Here is a 16,111-nt window from a genome sequence, read left to right on the forward strand (position 1 = left end):
AAAATTGTACACAATTATTATATGCCTATATGATACTTACTCTAAGCATCATGCTATCATGCTACTCTTATGACATAGGAAGTATGCTTCTTAAAATCAGGAAAATGTGGTACATATACACAATGGAATTCTATGCCTCCATCAGAAGGAATGACACTGCCCCATTCGTAAGGAAATGGAAGGACTTGGAAAAAATCATATTAAGTGAAGTGACCCAGACCCAAAGAAGCATAAATCCTATGGTGTCCCTCATAGGGAATAGGGATTAGGCCAGACATGGTAGAAGACCAAATTATCCCAATTTGTGCACCCATATGATCTCTTAAGATGAGGCCAAGTGAAATGAAGTCCATGTTACGGAGATAAGAGTCATACCACTGTTGTAACTATTATCATCATCCCATGTGAAACAGAACCTTTGGTATTTTTTATTATTTGTTTTCTTGTCTGTTTGTTTGATTGTTTGGTTTAGTTTTGTTTCTCTTGTATTCCCTTCCGGTGGTTGTACCCCTGATACCACTATATCTCATCCAAATACCCTGGATACTGTATATACTGGTATTAGAACTGGGAAAGTGAAAGGGAATACCAAAATTGAGAGACAAAGGATAAAAGGACAAACCATTCCAAAAGCAATACTTAAAAAACCATTTGGTGTAAACCAACTGTACAACTCAGGGGGAGAAGGCAAGGGGAGGAGGGAAAAGAGGGAGGAGATAACAAGTTGAATAAGAAATGTACTCACTGCCTTACATATGACTGTAACCCCTCTGTACCATATTTTCACAATAAATAAAAAAGTTTAATTAAAAAATCTAACCAACATCCATGTCTTCATACCCTCTATTTCATCCTAGACAAAAGACGTCCTTTTTTCCTACCAACTCATACATTTGCCAGAGCTAAAGTTCAACTTCACCTCACATTTTAAGCTTTCCTCTAGTACTGCAATCTGTTACCTCAGAAGTTAGATGTTTCCCTAAATTATGGTCAAAAGCTTTAGAAATGATCAAGAAACCCACAATTTTCTAGCCTTCACCACCTCAAAGGCCATTGGCTTTCATTGGCACCTCAAAAGAAATATATATATACCTCCAACATATGTGAGAGCATACAGACACATACCCCCATGCACACCTGCTAGCAAGATCCTGTAGAGATCATTATACTTCAATGCATTTACCCCCCATTAAACCTCAGGCTCTCCAAGAGGATTTGCTATTGCTAGAATTTCAGATATTTTAGCTCTTTTTCACTCAGTGAAATTATTACTTTCTTACATTTAATGTTTATCTCCATGAGCATCTTCTAACATTCTGTGATTCTGAGCTAGGTCTGTAAATGTGTTCCTGCTATAGGCGTTCAGATTCTCCATGACAGTTAGACAGAATGACCATCACTACATGAATCAGTAAGGAAAAGACCTCGTGACTGAAGGATATGAATTGTGATGTTGAAGAGTATTACCTTCTTTTCAACTAGATTCAAACATGTATGTTGAGCTCATCAAATAAATGCACACATCTGTTTCTACTTGCTGCTCTGAGGGAGACAAAGATCACAGGTAAATGATAAGGGATTAGAATCTTTCTCTCTCAGTAAATCAGGCAGAAAATTCAGTCATCATTTCTCATCATAATATTACTCCAAGCATTCATGGGACACTGTTTTGGATTTCTGTATCCTTTGTCTTGTGTACAAGTTTATCTGATTTGGTCAAGGAAAGGGGAATCACAGAAACAGTGGTACAAAGGGTGAAGCAATGCAACAGTGATACTTAGGATACACTATGTTGGAAATGAACTTAACAACTTGGGCAGGGGGGAATCAGGGAGAAAGTGGGAGAAAAAGAGGGAAGGGTAACACTGTTGAAAAAGAAATGTACTCATTACCTTAGTTGTGCAACTGTAAGCCCTCTATACATCACATTTGCAATAAAATTTAAAAGAAATAATAGGTTTTATGGAATATATGAAGTAGACACTACTATGTATATAATACCAGCTTGTAGTAATTGAAGGATTTTCAGTATATAAGTCTTAACTATTAAAATGAACTGAATTTCCAGTAGACTAAATAAAATTAAAGAAGCATTAATGTAAACTCTTTTATTTTATAGTAGACATAACTGAGTTAGAGGAACTCGTCACTTTCCCAAGATGAAGCGTATTACTAATCATTGCTGTGAAGCTTTTTCCTGCACCTTCCCAGAGGTCAAGGGAAGGCAGGAGGAAGGACCACGGTGGATATGGAAGTGATCTCAGAGACTAGGGAACCTCTTCTTGCCTGAGGATGGCATGACCAGGGCAATTCAACAAATGACCTCCACAGATGAGGTCAGAGTCTGGGGTCTTTGATAACTCACATTCAGGTGATTACTGGTTTCAGGCAGGTAAATAAGGGAGGCAGGGCTCTTGTCCCAGGAAGACCCAAAATAGAATATCTACCTAGCAGCCATGAGGCCCAGAGTTCAAACACAAGTACCACTACCACCAGCAACAAAAATTCTGTCTACATTATTTAGAAGAGTCAGGAGAAATGTAAGTTAGTCTGTTTTTGTATGGCTTGCATGTTAGGAATGTTTCTTACACTGTAACATAGTTGGAAAAGATCAAAGAAATATTCCATGATACATGGAAATATGTGATATTCAATTCTCAGTACCCATATATTAAGTTATATCGGGCTACACCTACATCTATTTGTTTAACTATTGTCTATGATTTTTTTCATACTACATCATCAGAGCTTTCTACTTATAATAAATCAAATTGCCCACACAGTGAAAAAGTTATTTTGTAGAAAATGTTTCTCTAGCTCATAATTAAGAGAAAATAACGATAAAATCTTTTTTCTCAACTATTTCATCAGCAAGTTCACATACTAGTTGGAATAAAAGGTTTTCAACATTCAGTTTTGCATAATTCTATCTAAACAGTTTGTTCACAGACAACTGTTTTTCACATATGCCAATACCAACCAGCATATTCCAAGGTTACATATCATGAAGTAATATTTTATATTTAATAATTTTAATATTAAATAATAATCCAATACCACCATGAAGCAAGGAGTGGATTAACCAACAGTTACATTAAAGCAAAGATCACTCCTTCAACCTTCTTAGAGGCTCAAATTACCCTGCAGATTTCTTTCTTTATTTTTTATTTCTTTCTTTCTTTATTTTTTTGCCAGTCCTGGGGCTTGGACTCAGGGCCTGAGCACTGTCCCTGGCTTCTTTTTGCTCAAGGCTAGCACTCTGCCACTTGAGCCATAGCGCCACTTCTGGCCTTTTCTATATATGTGGTGATGAGGAATCGAACCCAGGGCTTCATTATACGAGGCAAGCACTTTACCACTAGGCCATATCCCCAGCCCTACCCTGCAGATTTCTTAAGGGAATAATGGAAGAAGAAACCAGGAAGTACTAAGATAAAATCACTGCTAAGTACTCGTGTCTTTTGACAAGATTACTGCAAGAGGGTACTCACACACAACCAGAGGTGTGCACTGGCATCTTACAAACATCAGTGAAGCGTTCTGCCGCTAGTCACAGTCTCCCTGGAGCTCTATGGTTCCCACACACATAGGCATGGACAAGTTAAAGAGATTCAAGAGATTTTGGCTTAGAGCCATTATAGACTAAACCTCGAGTAAGTTCTAAGGTGGAGTGCTTCAGCTCCATCCTAAATACTAAATAAATCAAAGTACTCAAAATGGATACCACCTAGATTGGCTCCACTGTCACAGTTTACACCAAGTGTAGACAAATGATCCTTTTGAAATTGAGTTGTATGGTTTCTTCAACATTTATGGATTTATGGTTATGTAGAACCTCAGAATGTGACCTTATTTTAGAAATGCAATCTTTGCATATGAAATTAGTGAAGGATTTAATCATAAAATCATCTAGGATGTACTATATCTGACTGCCTTAGAAAAACAGACAAAGGGAATATTGTTTTTGGGGGTATGTTTAGCCCAGTACTTTTCACATATGAACTCTGAGAGGGAATTTAAGTTAAGCTGCACTCAACTCATTATTCTCTTCCCCTTATGGGCCAATAGGGAAGTTATTTTTAAAATTACCCAATATATATACAGTAGCATGCTTTATACCACATCAGAAAGTCAAATTGTAGTGATGTCTGTCATGAAATGCCTGGAACTTCCAGAAACTATTTAAAGGCAAAGAAAGAAAACTGCACCTCTAATATATTTGGAAAGAGCACCTGGCCCTGACAATGTCTTTATTTATGCATAGTTTCCATCACCAGTGAAGAATAAATTTGTGGTACTGTTATTGCAGCTGTAGGAAACTAATACATCTCACATTTTCAAAGTCTTCTGAACTTTCCAAAGACCTTTCACAGCTACTTAGTCCTCTTCTATGCACAGTCACTTTCTGAAGGAGGCAGTCAATGATCATCAGTGTTGCTTGGCGTAGGAACCAGTGAGTAACACTCATTACTTACTATCCTGCCTTCTCCTTATACACTTTTATGGTTATCTGATAATCCTAAACACTTTGAAAACTAATCCACTTTGAGGACTCCAACATTTTGAGTGAAGTCTTCCACTTCTGTATTGAAATTGTTTCCATGCCCACTTTTTGTTTACCTGGCATTTGAATCTAAAACTTATCTCGAGTGTGCTTAGGTTTCAGCCACAGAAATTCCAACTTATAGCTGTGTTGTGTGAGTTGTCTGTTAAATTCATCCTACTAAGCAGATTAAAAACTCAGAAACCTTATGAACCAAGAAAAGGTCCTCTAACATGTTGTGCCATATGTTACTCATTTAGAAATATTGTAAAAACACTATTTTTCACCATATTTGTAAATGAAAAGTATATGATATAACCTGTAATACCACAAGAAAAATTGCTCTTTTGGTCTGTTCAGCCACACATTATTGAAATATGAATGTAGAAAGAAAATTTTAACTTAAGCTAAACTTGGCTCATGGTGTTTTAGCCCCTCATTGACCAGTAGAGAAATTATTTTTAGAAAATTAAGTAATTGATACATATTAGCATGCTTTACAGTACATGGAAACATGCAAATGAAAGTAAACATCTGGGTTTTACTACCAGAATGACCACGAGCTAGTCATATGCTCTTCAGCAATTGGCCCTTAATGTCTCTGAGAATAAGTTACTCCAGCTATGAACAGCAAACAATATTAATAATATAAAATCCTGTAAGACTAGCATAAGAATAAAAATTATATGAAAAATGTGTAAACTATAAAGTATATGGGAAATACTTTGGGGTTATTGTTATCTGTATTTTAAGCTCAATTAGATAATCAGACATAATAATTACAATGGTTAACTAATGACTTTTTGCTTCTATGCCAATTAAAAATATGAAAGAGATTTAGAACGCACACCAATAGTTTCATAACTCATTTCTAAAGCCCTTTGTGTTTACTGTTTGTGTGGAATCAATATGGTTATCTACCTGTCAATTTTTATTTTTCTTTAATGAAGAATGAGAGCAGTCTTTTTTATGACTAAGAGAGTACTAAGCTAATCGATATATCCAATGATAACAGGATGATTTGGAACACAAAGAACAAAAAGCTTATCACTTTACCCCCATGCTTAATCTGTCAAAATATTTTCCTAGAAATAATGTGAAAATAGAAGTTTTCTATCTTCCATTATTTTAGTGTGTGGTGACAAAGGGATTAGAAGGCTATTTGATGAGTCCACAGCTTGGTGCTTTCAGATGTAATGCAGCATACAGCTGTTATAAAAAAAGAAATTGAAATATAATAATGCTCCAGGTTGAATTTCCAGGCAATCTCTAAAAATAGCCAATTGTAGTTTGCCCGTATTTACCTAGCCTTAACAATTCCGTACTGCTGTGAAAGGTGGTAATAAGAGGCATATGAAAGGTGGTAATGAGAGGTGTGCAGGCAGGTGCCAGGCCCTCCATGCTGCTCTGCTGTGCACACTGGTGTGCTGGGCTTCACTGCGTAGGAGAAACACACCATCAGAGATTTAGCGGTCGAAAAAAATCTCACAGGTGAGCCAGTTTGATCTTCTCTTGTGACACAGAAGCCTAGAAAGGTTACATTGCACTCTCAAATTCACAAATCAAGTGCAAACCAGGTGAAAGGCATATATTAATATACCTCACCCAATGTGTATGCTCCAGATTTCTCATGGCATCTTGCATAAAGATTTACTTTAGCTTTCCCATGGAGTTACAAACATTTAAACATAATGTTGCTTTAAGTTGCATTATTAATAACAATGATAAATTCATAGCATGTTATAATCAAGAATAATTAAAGTTTTAATTTCTTTTGGGCAAAAAAAGTGATGATGGATATAAACACAAACACCAAGACAGATAGAAATAAAATGTCCTGCTAGATTTTAAAAATGTGGTGTTGAAATTGTTGATATTTTTCCAGAATGCTGATGGCTTTAATCATTTGTATTTAACCTTAGAAGAGGTAAGAAGACATATGTGAAAGAATGGTAGCTGAAGAAACAGGAAGAGAAAAAAACACACTAGAAAATTGCATACTGTTTCATACAATAATGTTGAGATCTATTGCTGAGTTTGAAAGACAGATATACACACAAAAAGACAGCATGGTACAGATCAGGCATTTCAACAGTTTTAGAAAGAGCCCTTAGGAAATCTTGCACAAGAAGAGCTGGTATCTGTAGAAGAAGAAATGAAATATGCTTTCTTGTAAGAGAGGAAAAATACCTCAAAACATTTAAAATTTAGTGCCTGAATTGGTGAGGTCAATTGGCTTTTAAGAATTCCTCTCCCACTTGGGTCTTACAAACACTTCACTTCAGACAAACTAGCCTTTCTCCATAATATTCCTGATATTTGTCTCATTTCCCATTTGGGGCATCCAATTTTATCTATCAATCACTAATATGCATATGAACTCCAGTACAGAATGATAATTCTACTGAACATTCAAAACCAAGTCGAAATCTCTCTCTTATTTATTCTCCATATAACGTTTCCAGGCTACTCTTGTATACCACCATCTTGTAAATGAATCCCACTTCAGCCTCCTTTTCTCAGGGCACCTTCCCTAATCACTGAAATATGAAAATTTTAACTGATTCCACTCCTATCATCTCTGACCTCTCTATCACACAGAACATAAAGCATTTCCCTGGCATTATCACCATTTTCAAATGGTTAGGTGAAGCTACTTCATTTAGTGTGAGGAGAAACTGAAGTTAGGGTGGAGATGAAAGACACGATATGGACAATGAATGTGCATAACACTAAAACCAAAGACTTGGGTGAATTCATCAAAAAACAACCAGAGGATATTGACGTATATGATGGAGTGAGTACAGAGTATTCTAGATTCTACATGTCCACAATATAAATGATAAGATAAAGAGTCTTTGCTGGTACTGTGGAGGTGTGCATATTAAAAAGTGTTTTCTTGTGGCGTTGAAATTAGGCCAGTTATAGCCTGGAACTGAGTACAACTGTACTTCCATAAGAATAAATACATAGAAGTGTGTGTGTGTGTGTGTGTGTGTGTGTGTGTGTGTGTGTGTGTGTGTGTGTGTGTGTAATTTTGCTTGGCATGAATTACATATAGCAGCTGGATGTCATTCTGTTCTTTAAAGTTGCTGTCTGGATCAGTTCCGTGTAGCTGCACAGACACATCCAGAATACCAGTAATAAGATCCCAGTGATAAACTCCTAATATTCCCTACAGTTCTTTACACAAGGGATTTGAGCTTACTATTTACTTTTATGCCTCTATCAGAAAGAATGACATTGTCCCATTTGTAAGGAAATGGAAAGACTTGGAAAAAATTATACTAAGTGAAGTGAGCCAGACCCAAAGAAACATGGACTCTATGGTCTCCCTTATTGGGAATAATTAGTACAGGTTTAGGCTAGTCACAGCAGAGGATCACAAGAGCCCAATAGCTATACCCTTATGAACACATAAGATGATGCTAAGTGAAATGAACTCCATGTTATGGAAACAATTGTTATATCACAGTTGTAACTACTTTCAACATCCCAGGTGTATCTGTAGCTTCTATTGATGAGGTTCTTGTATCACCTTCCTGTGGTTGTACCTACACTATCTCTGTAATCTAAGCTGAGTATATTGGAAACCGTGTATACTGGTATTGGAACTAGGAAATTGAAAGGGAATACCAAAATTGAGAGACACAGGGTAAAAAAAGAGAAACAACTACAAAAGCAATACTTGCAAAACTGTTTGGTGTAAGTGAACTGAACACCTCAGAGGGGGAAAGGGTAAGGGGGAGGGGGTGGGGGTATGCGGGACAAGGTAAAAAACAGTACAAGAAATGTATCCAATGCCTAACGTATGAAACTGTAACCTCTCTGTACATCAGTTTGATAATAAAAATTTGAAAAAAAAAGAATAAATGAAGCTAATTGTACTCATGGTATATAAAACAAAACAGGCAGCTACAGTCGTGACTTTTTGTGAGTCATACTTTTCAACTAAAATAAGCTAGAACAATCCCATATCACTACTAAACTTGTTTTGAGGCTCTGGAGCCTCAGATAGCCTTAGATAACAGGCCAGAGCAGCCTGAACATCAAACTACCCTGTGGAGTGATGACCCTTCACACATTACTACTGTACTTTCAAGGACTTATTATTGAGACATCTAATATGAGCCATTAGATTTTTCTTTTGTAAGCAATTATTTTTCTTGCCAAACAACACCAATACCAAATTGCACCAAAGAGTAAAGCTATCTATACCCCTAGATTTTATACTAAGATAAAAGTAAACAAATCTATAATGAAACTATGAATAAAGCTTCATTTATTAACAAATTAAAACACTATCTGCAAACAACCCTCAGGTTTAACCTGTTATACACATGCTTTTTAATCTCCTCAGGTGCAACTCCCAGAAAATTCTTCCAGGCCTAACCAAATGTAAAATACATTAGCCTTTTTTGCTTAACATTGTCTAAAATGTAATAAATTCTACCATAAGGTTTTTAACAAATACATAATTTGGCTAAGTAAGATGCCTCAAATGAAAAGCTTCTAGCCCATTGCAAAAACATAATCTTATCTTCACCTGGGTGAAAGGGAACAGGGATTAGTGAATGATCCAAAAACATTCTGAGAAGTTCACTAACATAACAGGTCAGCATCCTGTCACTAGAACCTGGGACACAGTTGACAATGCCCCCAGAAATACTGTTACAGCACCATGGCTAACAGGTCTTTAGCAATCACTCAAAGTAATTTTGCCACTCATCAAAGATGACTATATGGAGCAAACACCCAGAATTCAGTGCTTGGAATTCTTGGCTCCAGGAACTTGGGCTGGATTCTAACACTAAGTGCTTATGAAGAGTGTATCAAGATTTAATAGGGTGAATTTTCAGACATAGTCAGAGTTTTAGCCACATAAATTCCATTAGGTCCAAAGCTCCATAGTGCTCCATCCTGTGTATATATGCCCATATTTTAATCTACATCCTTCTAAGCTCTCTCTGTTAGATTTTCTAATCTCTCATTTTTCTTTCCTCCTCTTCTTGGTTTTAAATTGCCTCTAAATTCTGTCTATTCCTCTGGCTTTAGAGTTCTAATCTTCCTTCCACCCTTCCTTAAAATCCTTCCTTGAAATCTGTGTTTTTAAATAAACTCTACTTACTTCTTATCTTGCACATTATCCATTTTTTCTACAAAACTGTACTAGCACTAAGGGCTGCATATGCATAAACTATCTCCAGTGCTGATGACGACTCAGACTCTTTGAAAATGTGCCAGAGCATTGCGTGAAAGCGTGAAGTCAGGTCTGAATCTGGGTCAGTCATTTTGTGAATATATAAGTGAGAGGACTACAATGGAATAAGTTTCATTGAGTCTGCGACCTGTCACTTCACTAATACAGGAAAACACGATAGCAAGGTGATTTACAGAACAGTAGTGTGTGATGACACCACTGTGGAAGGTGGGAACAACAGGAGATGCCAGAGCAAAGAAGGGACAAGAATGATGGTAGTTCAACCTCCACATTGTAGTTGTCCTCTCTTTCAATGCAGATTTCTTTGGGAGTTTTAACTGTTCAAACTCCTATTACATTATCCAGTAGAAATTCAGATTAGGATTTCTCAATGACTACTCCACAGAGGTAGAGTAAGACACAGGCAAACAGGAAATGATTCAAGAAACCTAAGGGATGACAAATTTTTCTGGCATTTGTTTAGCTTTTGTCATGTTATTTGGTTAACATCATGGCTTTCAAAGGTAATCCAGTAACCATTTTGCAATTCATTCAACAAACATTTATTGAAAATCTATTGTGTACCAGGCAATTAGAAGGCACTTGGGATACAGAGAAAAATGAGATATTGCTCGCCCCCAAGGAGCTTACATTCTAGTAGAGGAGACAGATACATCAACAGCAACTATAATACAATGAAATAAGTTCTGGACAAAGTATAGATAACAAAGCATTAGAGGAGCCAAAGGAAACAGTTTGTAATTGATCTTGGAGGATCTGGGAAGCTTTCACAGATAGGGTCACAACTGAGCAGAACTGAAGGAAAAACAGGGCTTTAATATATAGGTAGGTGGTGAGCAACACTTAGGTTGAGGGGACTGAGTGTAAACAAAATAATAAAATAAAACAATAATGTGAAATAAAATCAGGATATGAATGAATGCATGATATGACAGGGAATCCCAGATAGTTTCATATGACTGGAATTTCATCTGTTTGGAGTAGTAGTGAAATATGAAGCCAGAAATGGAATGTGAAACCAGAGAGTAAAGAGCCTTGTATGTGTGGCTAACAAAACTGAATTTTTTTTTTCTGGAAGTAATTAAAAAATATTGAAAATCAAAAGGAAGGCATTACATGGTCAGTCTCTGCCTGTAAAATCAATCTGTGCAGAGGACAGATTGAAGGCAAATGACACTTGAGTTAAGGCAGTCAGTTGAGAAGGGCTCACATAACAGTTTGGGTGTGAGATGCTTATAGGTGGTTAAAAGGAAGTGACGATGGAGAAGCAGAGACAGATCATAGAGAGACTGAGGAGCAACCGTGACAAGATTTGAGGAATAATGAGACATAAAGCAAAATTCTTCCACAAAAAATCAAACAATATTGAAACATACATCCAGAACATACAACCAACAGCCTCAGGTCTGCCATCATTATCTTAAAATGCTGTATCTGCTGTGCATGAGTTAAAGAAGAGCCAGAAGGCTCACATACTCAGACTTCTCTAGTTCACACATCACTAACTTGGAATCAGTAATAGTTCAGACTTACTGCCTGTCACTCCTATTGAGTAAGAATATTAGCTTATTTTCTTCCTCTTTTCAAGCCTTTAGTCACCAATAAAAGGTATCCAATCTAAGGTCATGACTTCTGCCAATCAAACGCTTGAAGCAGAGAGTAGGCAACCCCTTACATGGTGGTGTCTGAGAGACATCCCTAAGTAGGCCGCCAACACCACCCCCCCCCCACAAACACACCTAAGTGCCACAAGGTCTGCAATCCAATGTCTGCAATCCAATGATTAGTGATTCTTCCCTTTGAGAGACACATTGGTATCTCTTTGGTTTCTCTTTTAGAAGGCAATGCTCCTGAAAGAGGTTGAATATTTTAGTCATTGTGAACCCATTGAGACTTGGTTGATCATAATGCATTTTGTACTGAAACAAGTGTTGAAGGTAGAATAAGAGGACTATATAGGTACTTGTCTGTGGAAGATTGTGATGCAGAAAGGAAGACTGAAGGTCACAGAAATGATATTAAGATCTTGTCACCACTGCCCTGTAGACACTCAGGAAACTGAGATCCTTAAAGAATTCCTTCCACTTCAGGTTGCAGAAAATTCACACTTGTACTTTTTTTACTTTAAGGAATTTGTGTTTTCCATTTGTAATAAGCCATTTATTGGCTAGTGAATACCTGTGGTGTTTGTACTCTTCTCAAGAACATTATATGACTTATAGACCAATTAAAATCTCAAGTGTTATTAATTTGTACATATTACTACAAATGTACTTTCTAACAGTTTTTATAGAGATGTTTCATTCACACATACTGACCTGGTATTTTTATATTCCAAGTTATGCAGATTTAACTGTACTTTTCATGCTACTCAGTTATGTCACCAGTGACAAAACATCAAGAATCAAACTGACCTTGAAGGCTTTCTTATACAGCTCAAAGACTTTAAGAGCTGCTACAGCATATGCGATAATAGAGCCAACCAAAAAAATGAAACAAAATGTTAAAAAGTACTTACTTCATTTGTTTGAAGGATGGTGAACTTGGGCAGTTTAGTCTTTGAACTGGCTGTATTGGGTTTTCCATCCAAGAGGGACCCAAATGACAGATTCCCAAAGCTGTTCTCGAATTCAATGGAAGGTTTCAGTGTGGGAGAGATGTCTGGTGTCTGGTCCTGGCCATCCATGGGTCTTACATATGCAGTTGGCTTCTGTTGGCCCATGCTCGATTTGCAGTAAAGCCCTGCGGGGAAGTTCTGAATGGAAAGGCCACTGCTGGGAGCGAGTAAAGATGAAGCAACTAGGGGAGAGCCAGGTGTTTGCACTGTAAATTCAGATTCTTCAGGTGAGTTGGACTGAAAAATTTCTTTGAAAGCATCTTCTCCACCAGAATTGGGGTTTCTGTCTTCCTTTGCAGATGGGTTTGACTCTTCAACTGCACCTGTTTGGGGCTGTTCAGCTGGATACACAAAGAAGTCTTCCAATCTGGCTTGAGGCTGGTCCTGTGTGGAAGTCTGCATCTTGTTTGGCTGGCTGCTGGCTTGACTTGCTGGTCCAGTGCTAGGATTTTGACTATCTCGTGACCACTCAGGTTTCGGTTTTCTGTTGTTATGTATTAGAGTGGAATTCAGTATCACAACAGAAGGTGGAGGCATTGGTGCCGAGGAAGGGGTATTATCCTGGTGTGGGGGGATCATTCGGTTCTTTTGTTCTGGAAAAAAGCTCGATTCATTTTTGTTGATGGGTGTCTGGGGCACAGAATTCTTTGGGATTCCCACTAGATGATTCTGATTAGAATGGCTAGTTAGCAAATCCTTCATTTCATCATAGTTTCCAAGCGTGTTCTGGACTCGGTTGGCAAGGGCATCACCTTTGTTTGTCTAAAATAACAAAAAGATGGGGGTGGGAGGAGAGAGAATGAATAGGTTTGTGTTTCCTAATGTTAATGTTTCAAACAGATGCCTTAAGTAGGTTAGCAGAAGGGGTTCTTTAAAATTGCCATGCTGCCATATAATTCCATACTTTTCATGGGATATTTAAGAAAAAAAATCAATAACGCCACTGAAAGAGCTTCTTGGAATAAGCAGGTATGATTAACAGTTGCTATCCTCCCTGGCCTGTCCTAAAGCTTGTAATGAGTAAGTTTTAATATTATATCATTTATAAAATAACCTATTTTAAGTCAAATGAGCTGAATCGTTAGATTATACATTATAATTAACAACTTTCTTTTACTTATCATTAGAATTATAATGGAATGTTCAATTTATACATTTTGGAACCATTGGCCTTTGTACTGCATTAGACCATGAAAAAGACTTAGCCCATTGGATAAAAAATTCATTACCTTGTGTTATCCTGACTACATAAATTTTAGAATAGGCATGTGAATAAACAGCACCTAATTGAGCTAACTTATGACTAAAGGGAATCCAATTCCTTTTAATCAAAGAACTGTATAAATTACTGGTGTCTGCCTACATAGTCTGGAGGCGACTGTGTTTACACATTGATGATTCATACTCGTTTACTTTGAAATGATGCGATTGTTCATCAACAGTGACTCAAACTCTCTTGTGTCTTTTCAATGATTTAGAAAATTTTATTCCAGAATTTACACTGTTGCTTAAGTAAATAAAAAAGTCATCTTTTCAAACTGATGCTAGCTTCACGTGTAGGAGTAACTGAGGTAACTAAATCAATTTATGGACAATCAACAGAACCGCTACATCATCCCCTGTAGGGTATGCTAATTGTTTTAAAAATAATTAAGTTCCTACATGGGCAGAGATTTTATGACTAAAACATGGTGCGTAGCTGTTTATTTGGAAATGAATTTGAACAAAGTTCAGTTTTTCAGTCTCAAAAATGACTTTTATTATTCTATTTTTATATCACAAAGCTTATCGCAACAAACTATTGAATTCTGAAGGGCAAAGGACATCTTTATGCTTTAGGCCCAAGACACTGCAAGGAAAGAAGGCTAAGGTTATCCTTAAAGCTATCTGGCTTCTATACCATTAAACAAGCAAGGAGATAACTAATGCGGCCTTTGGTCCCAGAAGTCTATGCACAGAAGGGAGTGACCACTTCCCAATTGGTAGTTTTGCACTGAAGATAGATGTGGTATCTCACATGTCCTCAACTTAGTCAGATCTCCTGGTATAAACAAGGAGTATACTTATCCAAGTCTAAAATCCGAGTCTCTACCTAAGTTGTATGACTATGTACTGTTCACTATATGTGAAGATTAGAGAATATGCAGGTGGATTGAGGGTGAAATTCTGGAAATGGATTAAATCACCCAGGGAAAGAAAATGTAGAGGGAGAAGATCAGGCTCAGTAAGAACCCTGGGATACATCAACCTTTAAGAAACTGGGCAAACAGGAGTAGCCATCAAAAAAAAAAAACAAGAGGAAGCAATCACAGAGAGAAAAAAACCAGAAATGTTGGCCTCATTATGACCATGATCTTCATGTATTTATGAAATCTTAAACCCATGGCACATGTTAAATCACAAGACGCTTGTAAAGAAGTGAGAGCAGTTAAGAGAAATGTGAATATAAAGATGAAAAAATGCATGCTAAAGGAGTTGTGTGAGGGGATGAGTATCTTTAGAACTTGAATAACCATATTTCACTTCGTTTGCTTATCCCCAAAGACATCTTGTGTTGCATCATATGCAACCTTGGTGCTGAAGCAGTGATAAAATGAGTAACATTGTATAAAATCCTCTGATCAATAACCTCTACCTTTTCACAAACATATTTGAAAGGCATTGTTGAAAGTCAAAGATGGGTAGAAATCACTTTTATTTCATAAAAGTCCCTAGGTTTGTCATTTTTAATGACAAAAATTCTTGCATTTGTAATGGAAGTTTCTTGCAAAGGCAAGAATCAACTCTTCGTATATAGCAGTCTCCTTCAACAAAGCTGTACGAAGATCCATTTGGGCAACAGCCAAATCAAATGTAGTCCCTCTCTTCTATCCCTAAGTGGAAAACAAAGAATTTCCTGTGAGCTTGAAACTTCTTTTAGGGCTGTTCTGGGCCCATAAGAAGACTACCTCTTAACTCAAATGACTAAATGTCTGACACTAAACACTGGCTATATTCCAGAATGTGACACTCAGAGGGAAACAAGGCTATTTAATTTCCCATTTTAAATGCCTTTATTAACTGTCATTAAAATTGGGTGGTATAGAATTAGGACATTTTTCTGTGGCCACAACATGTCATTGCCAAAAAGAAGTCATTCCCTTCTTCCTGTCTATCATCAAGACCAAAACTTCACTTCTCATTTGCTGGTAAGCAAGCCTGTTGCATTCTATTCTTGTTTGAGTGTATGTGTGTGTGTGTGTGTGTGTGTGTGTGTGTGTGTGTGTGTGTGTGTGTGTGCGCGCGCACGCACGGCGTGTGTGTGTGTGTGTGTGTGTGTGTGTGTGTGTGTGTGTGTGTTGGTCTTGTGGGCTTTAGGCTCAAACTCAGGGCCTAGGTACTGTCCCTGAGCTTTTCTTCTCAAGGGTAGCACTCTACCACTTGAGCCACAGCTCCACTTCTGGCCTGTTGATGGTTAATTGGAGATAAGTCTCCCAGTGTTTCCTGCTCAGGCTGGCTTCAAATTGTGATCCTCGGATCTTGGCCTCCCTGAGTAGCTAGGATTTCAGGCATGAGCCACTGTCCCTATCTCTTGATTCCTATTCTTATTTCAGCATCTTGTCCTCAATGAGAAGAAGCATGTGTAGGTTTTAATGTCTCTTCATTTGTGTTTACTGTTCTCCTGGTCTGGGTTTCTAAGACAAGCCTACACATTTTTAGCACCTAGGTTTTAAAATACATTTGAAATTAG

The 16,111-nt window shown here is 37.3% G+C and overlaps 1 protein-coding gene across 9 annotated transcripts in view; it reads right to left on the reverse strand.

The window, feature by feature from the left end:
* Positions 1 to 16,111, reverse strand: part of Aff2 (AF4/FMR2 family member 2) — a 471,554-nt gene that overhangs the window by 298,504 nt on the left and 156,939 nt on the right. For all 9 annotated transcript variants that reach the window (XM_048336773.1, XM_048336769.1, XM_048336764.1 and 6 more), the window contains exon 3: positions 12,283 to 13,143. In XM_048336773.1, coding sequence (XP_048192730.1) covers positions 12,283 to 13,143 — 861 coding nt within the window. The remainder of the gene's footprint in view (positions 1 to 12,282; positions 13,144 to 16,111) is intronic.

The sequence above is a fragment of the Perognathus longimembris genome, chromosome 28, assembly GCF_023159225.1.
Source record: "Perognathus longimembris pacificus isolate PPM17 chromosome 28, ASM2315922v1, whole genome shotgun sequence".
Classification (NCBI taxonomy): domain Eukaryota; kingdom Metazoa; phylum Chordata; class Mammalia; order Rodentia; family Heteromyidae; genus Perognathus; species Perognathus longimembris.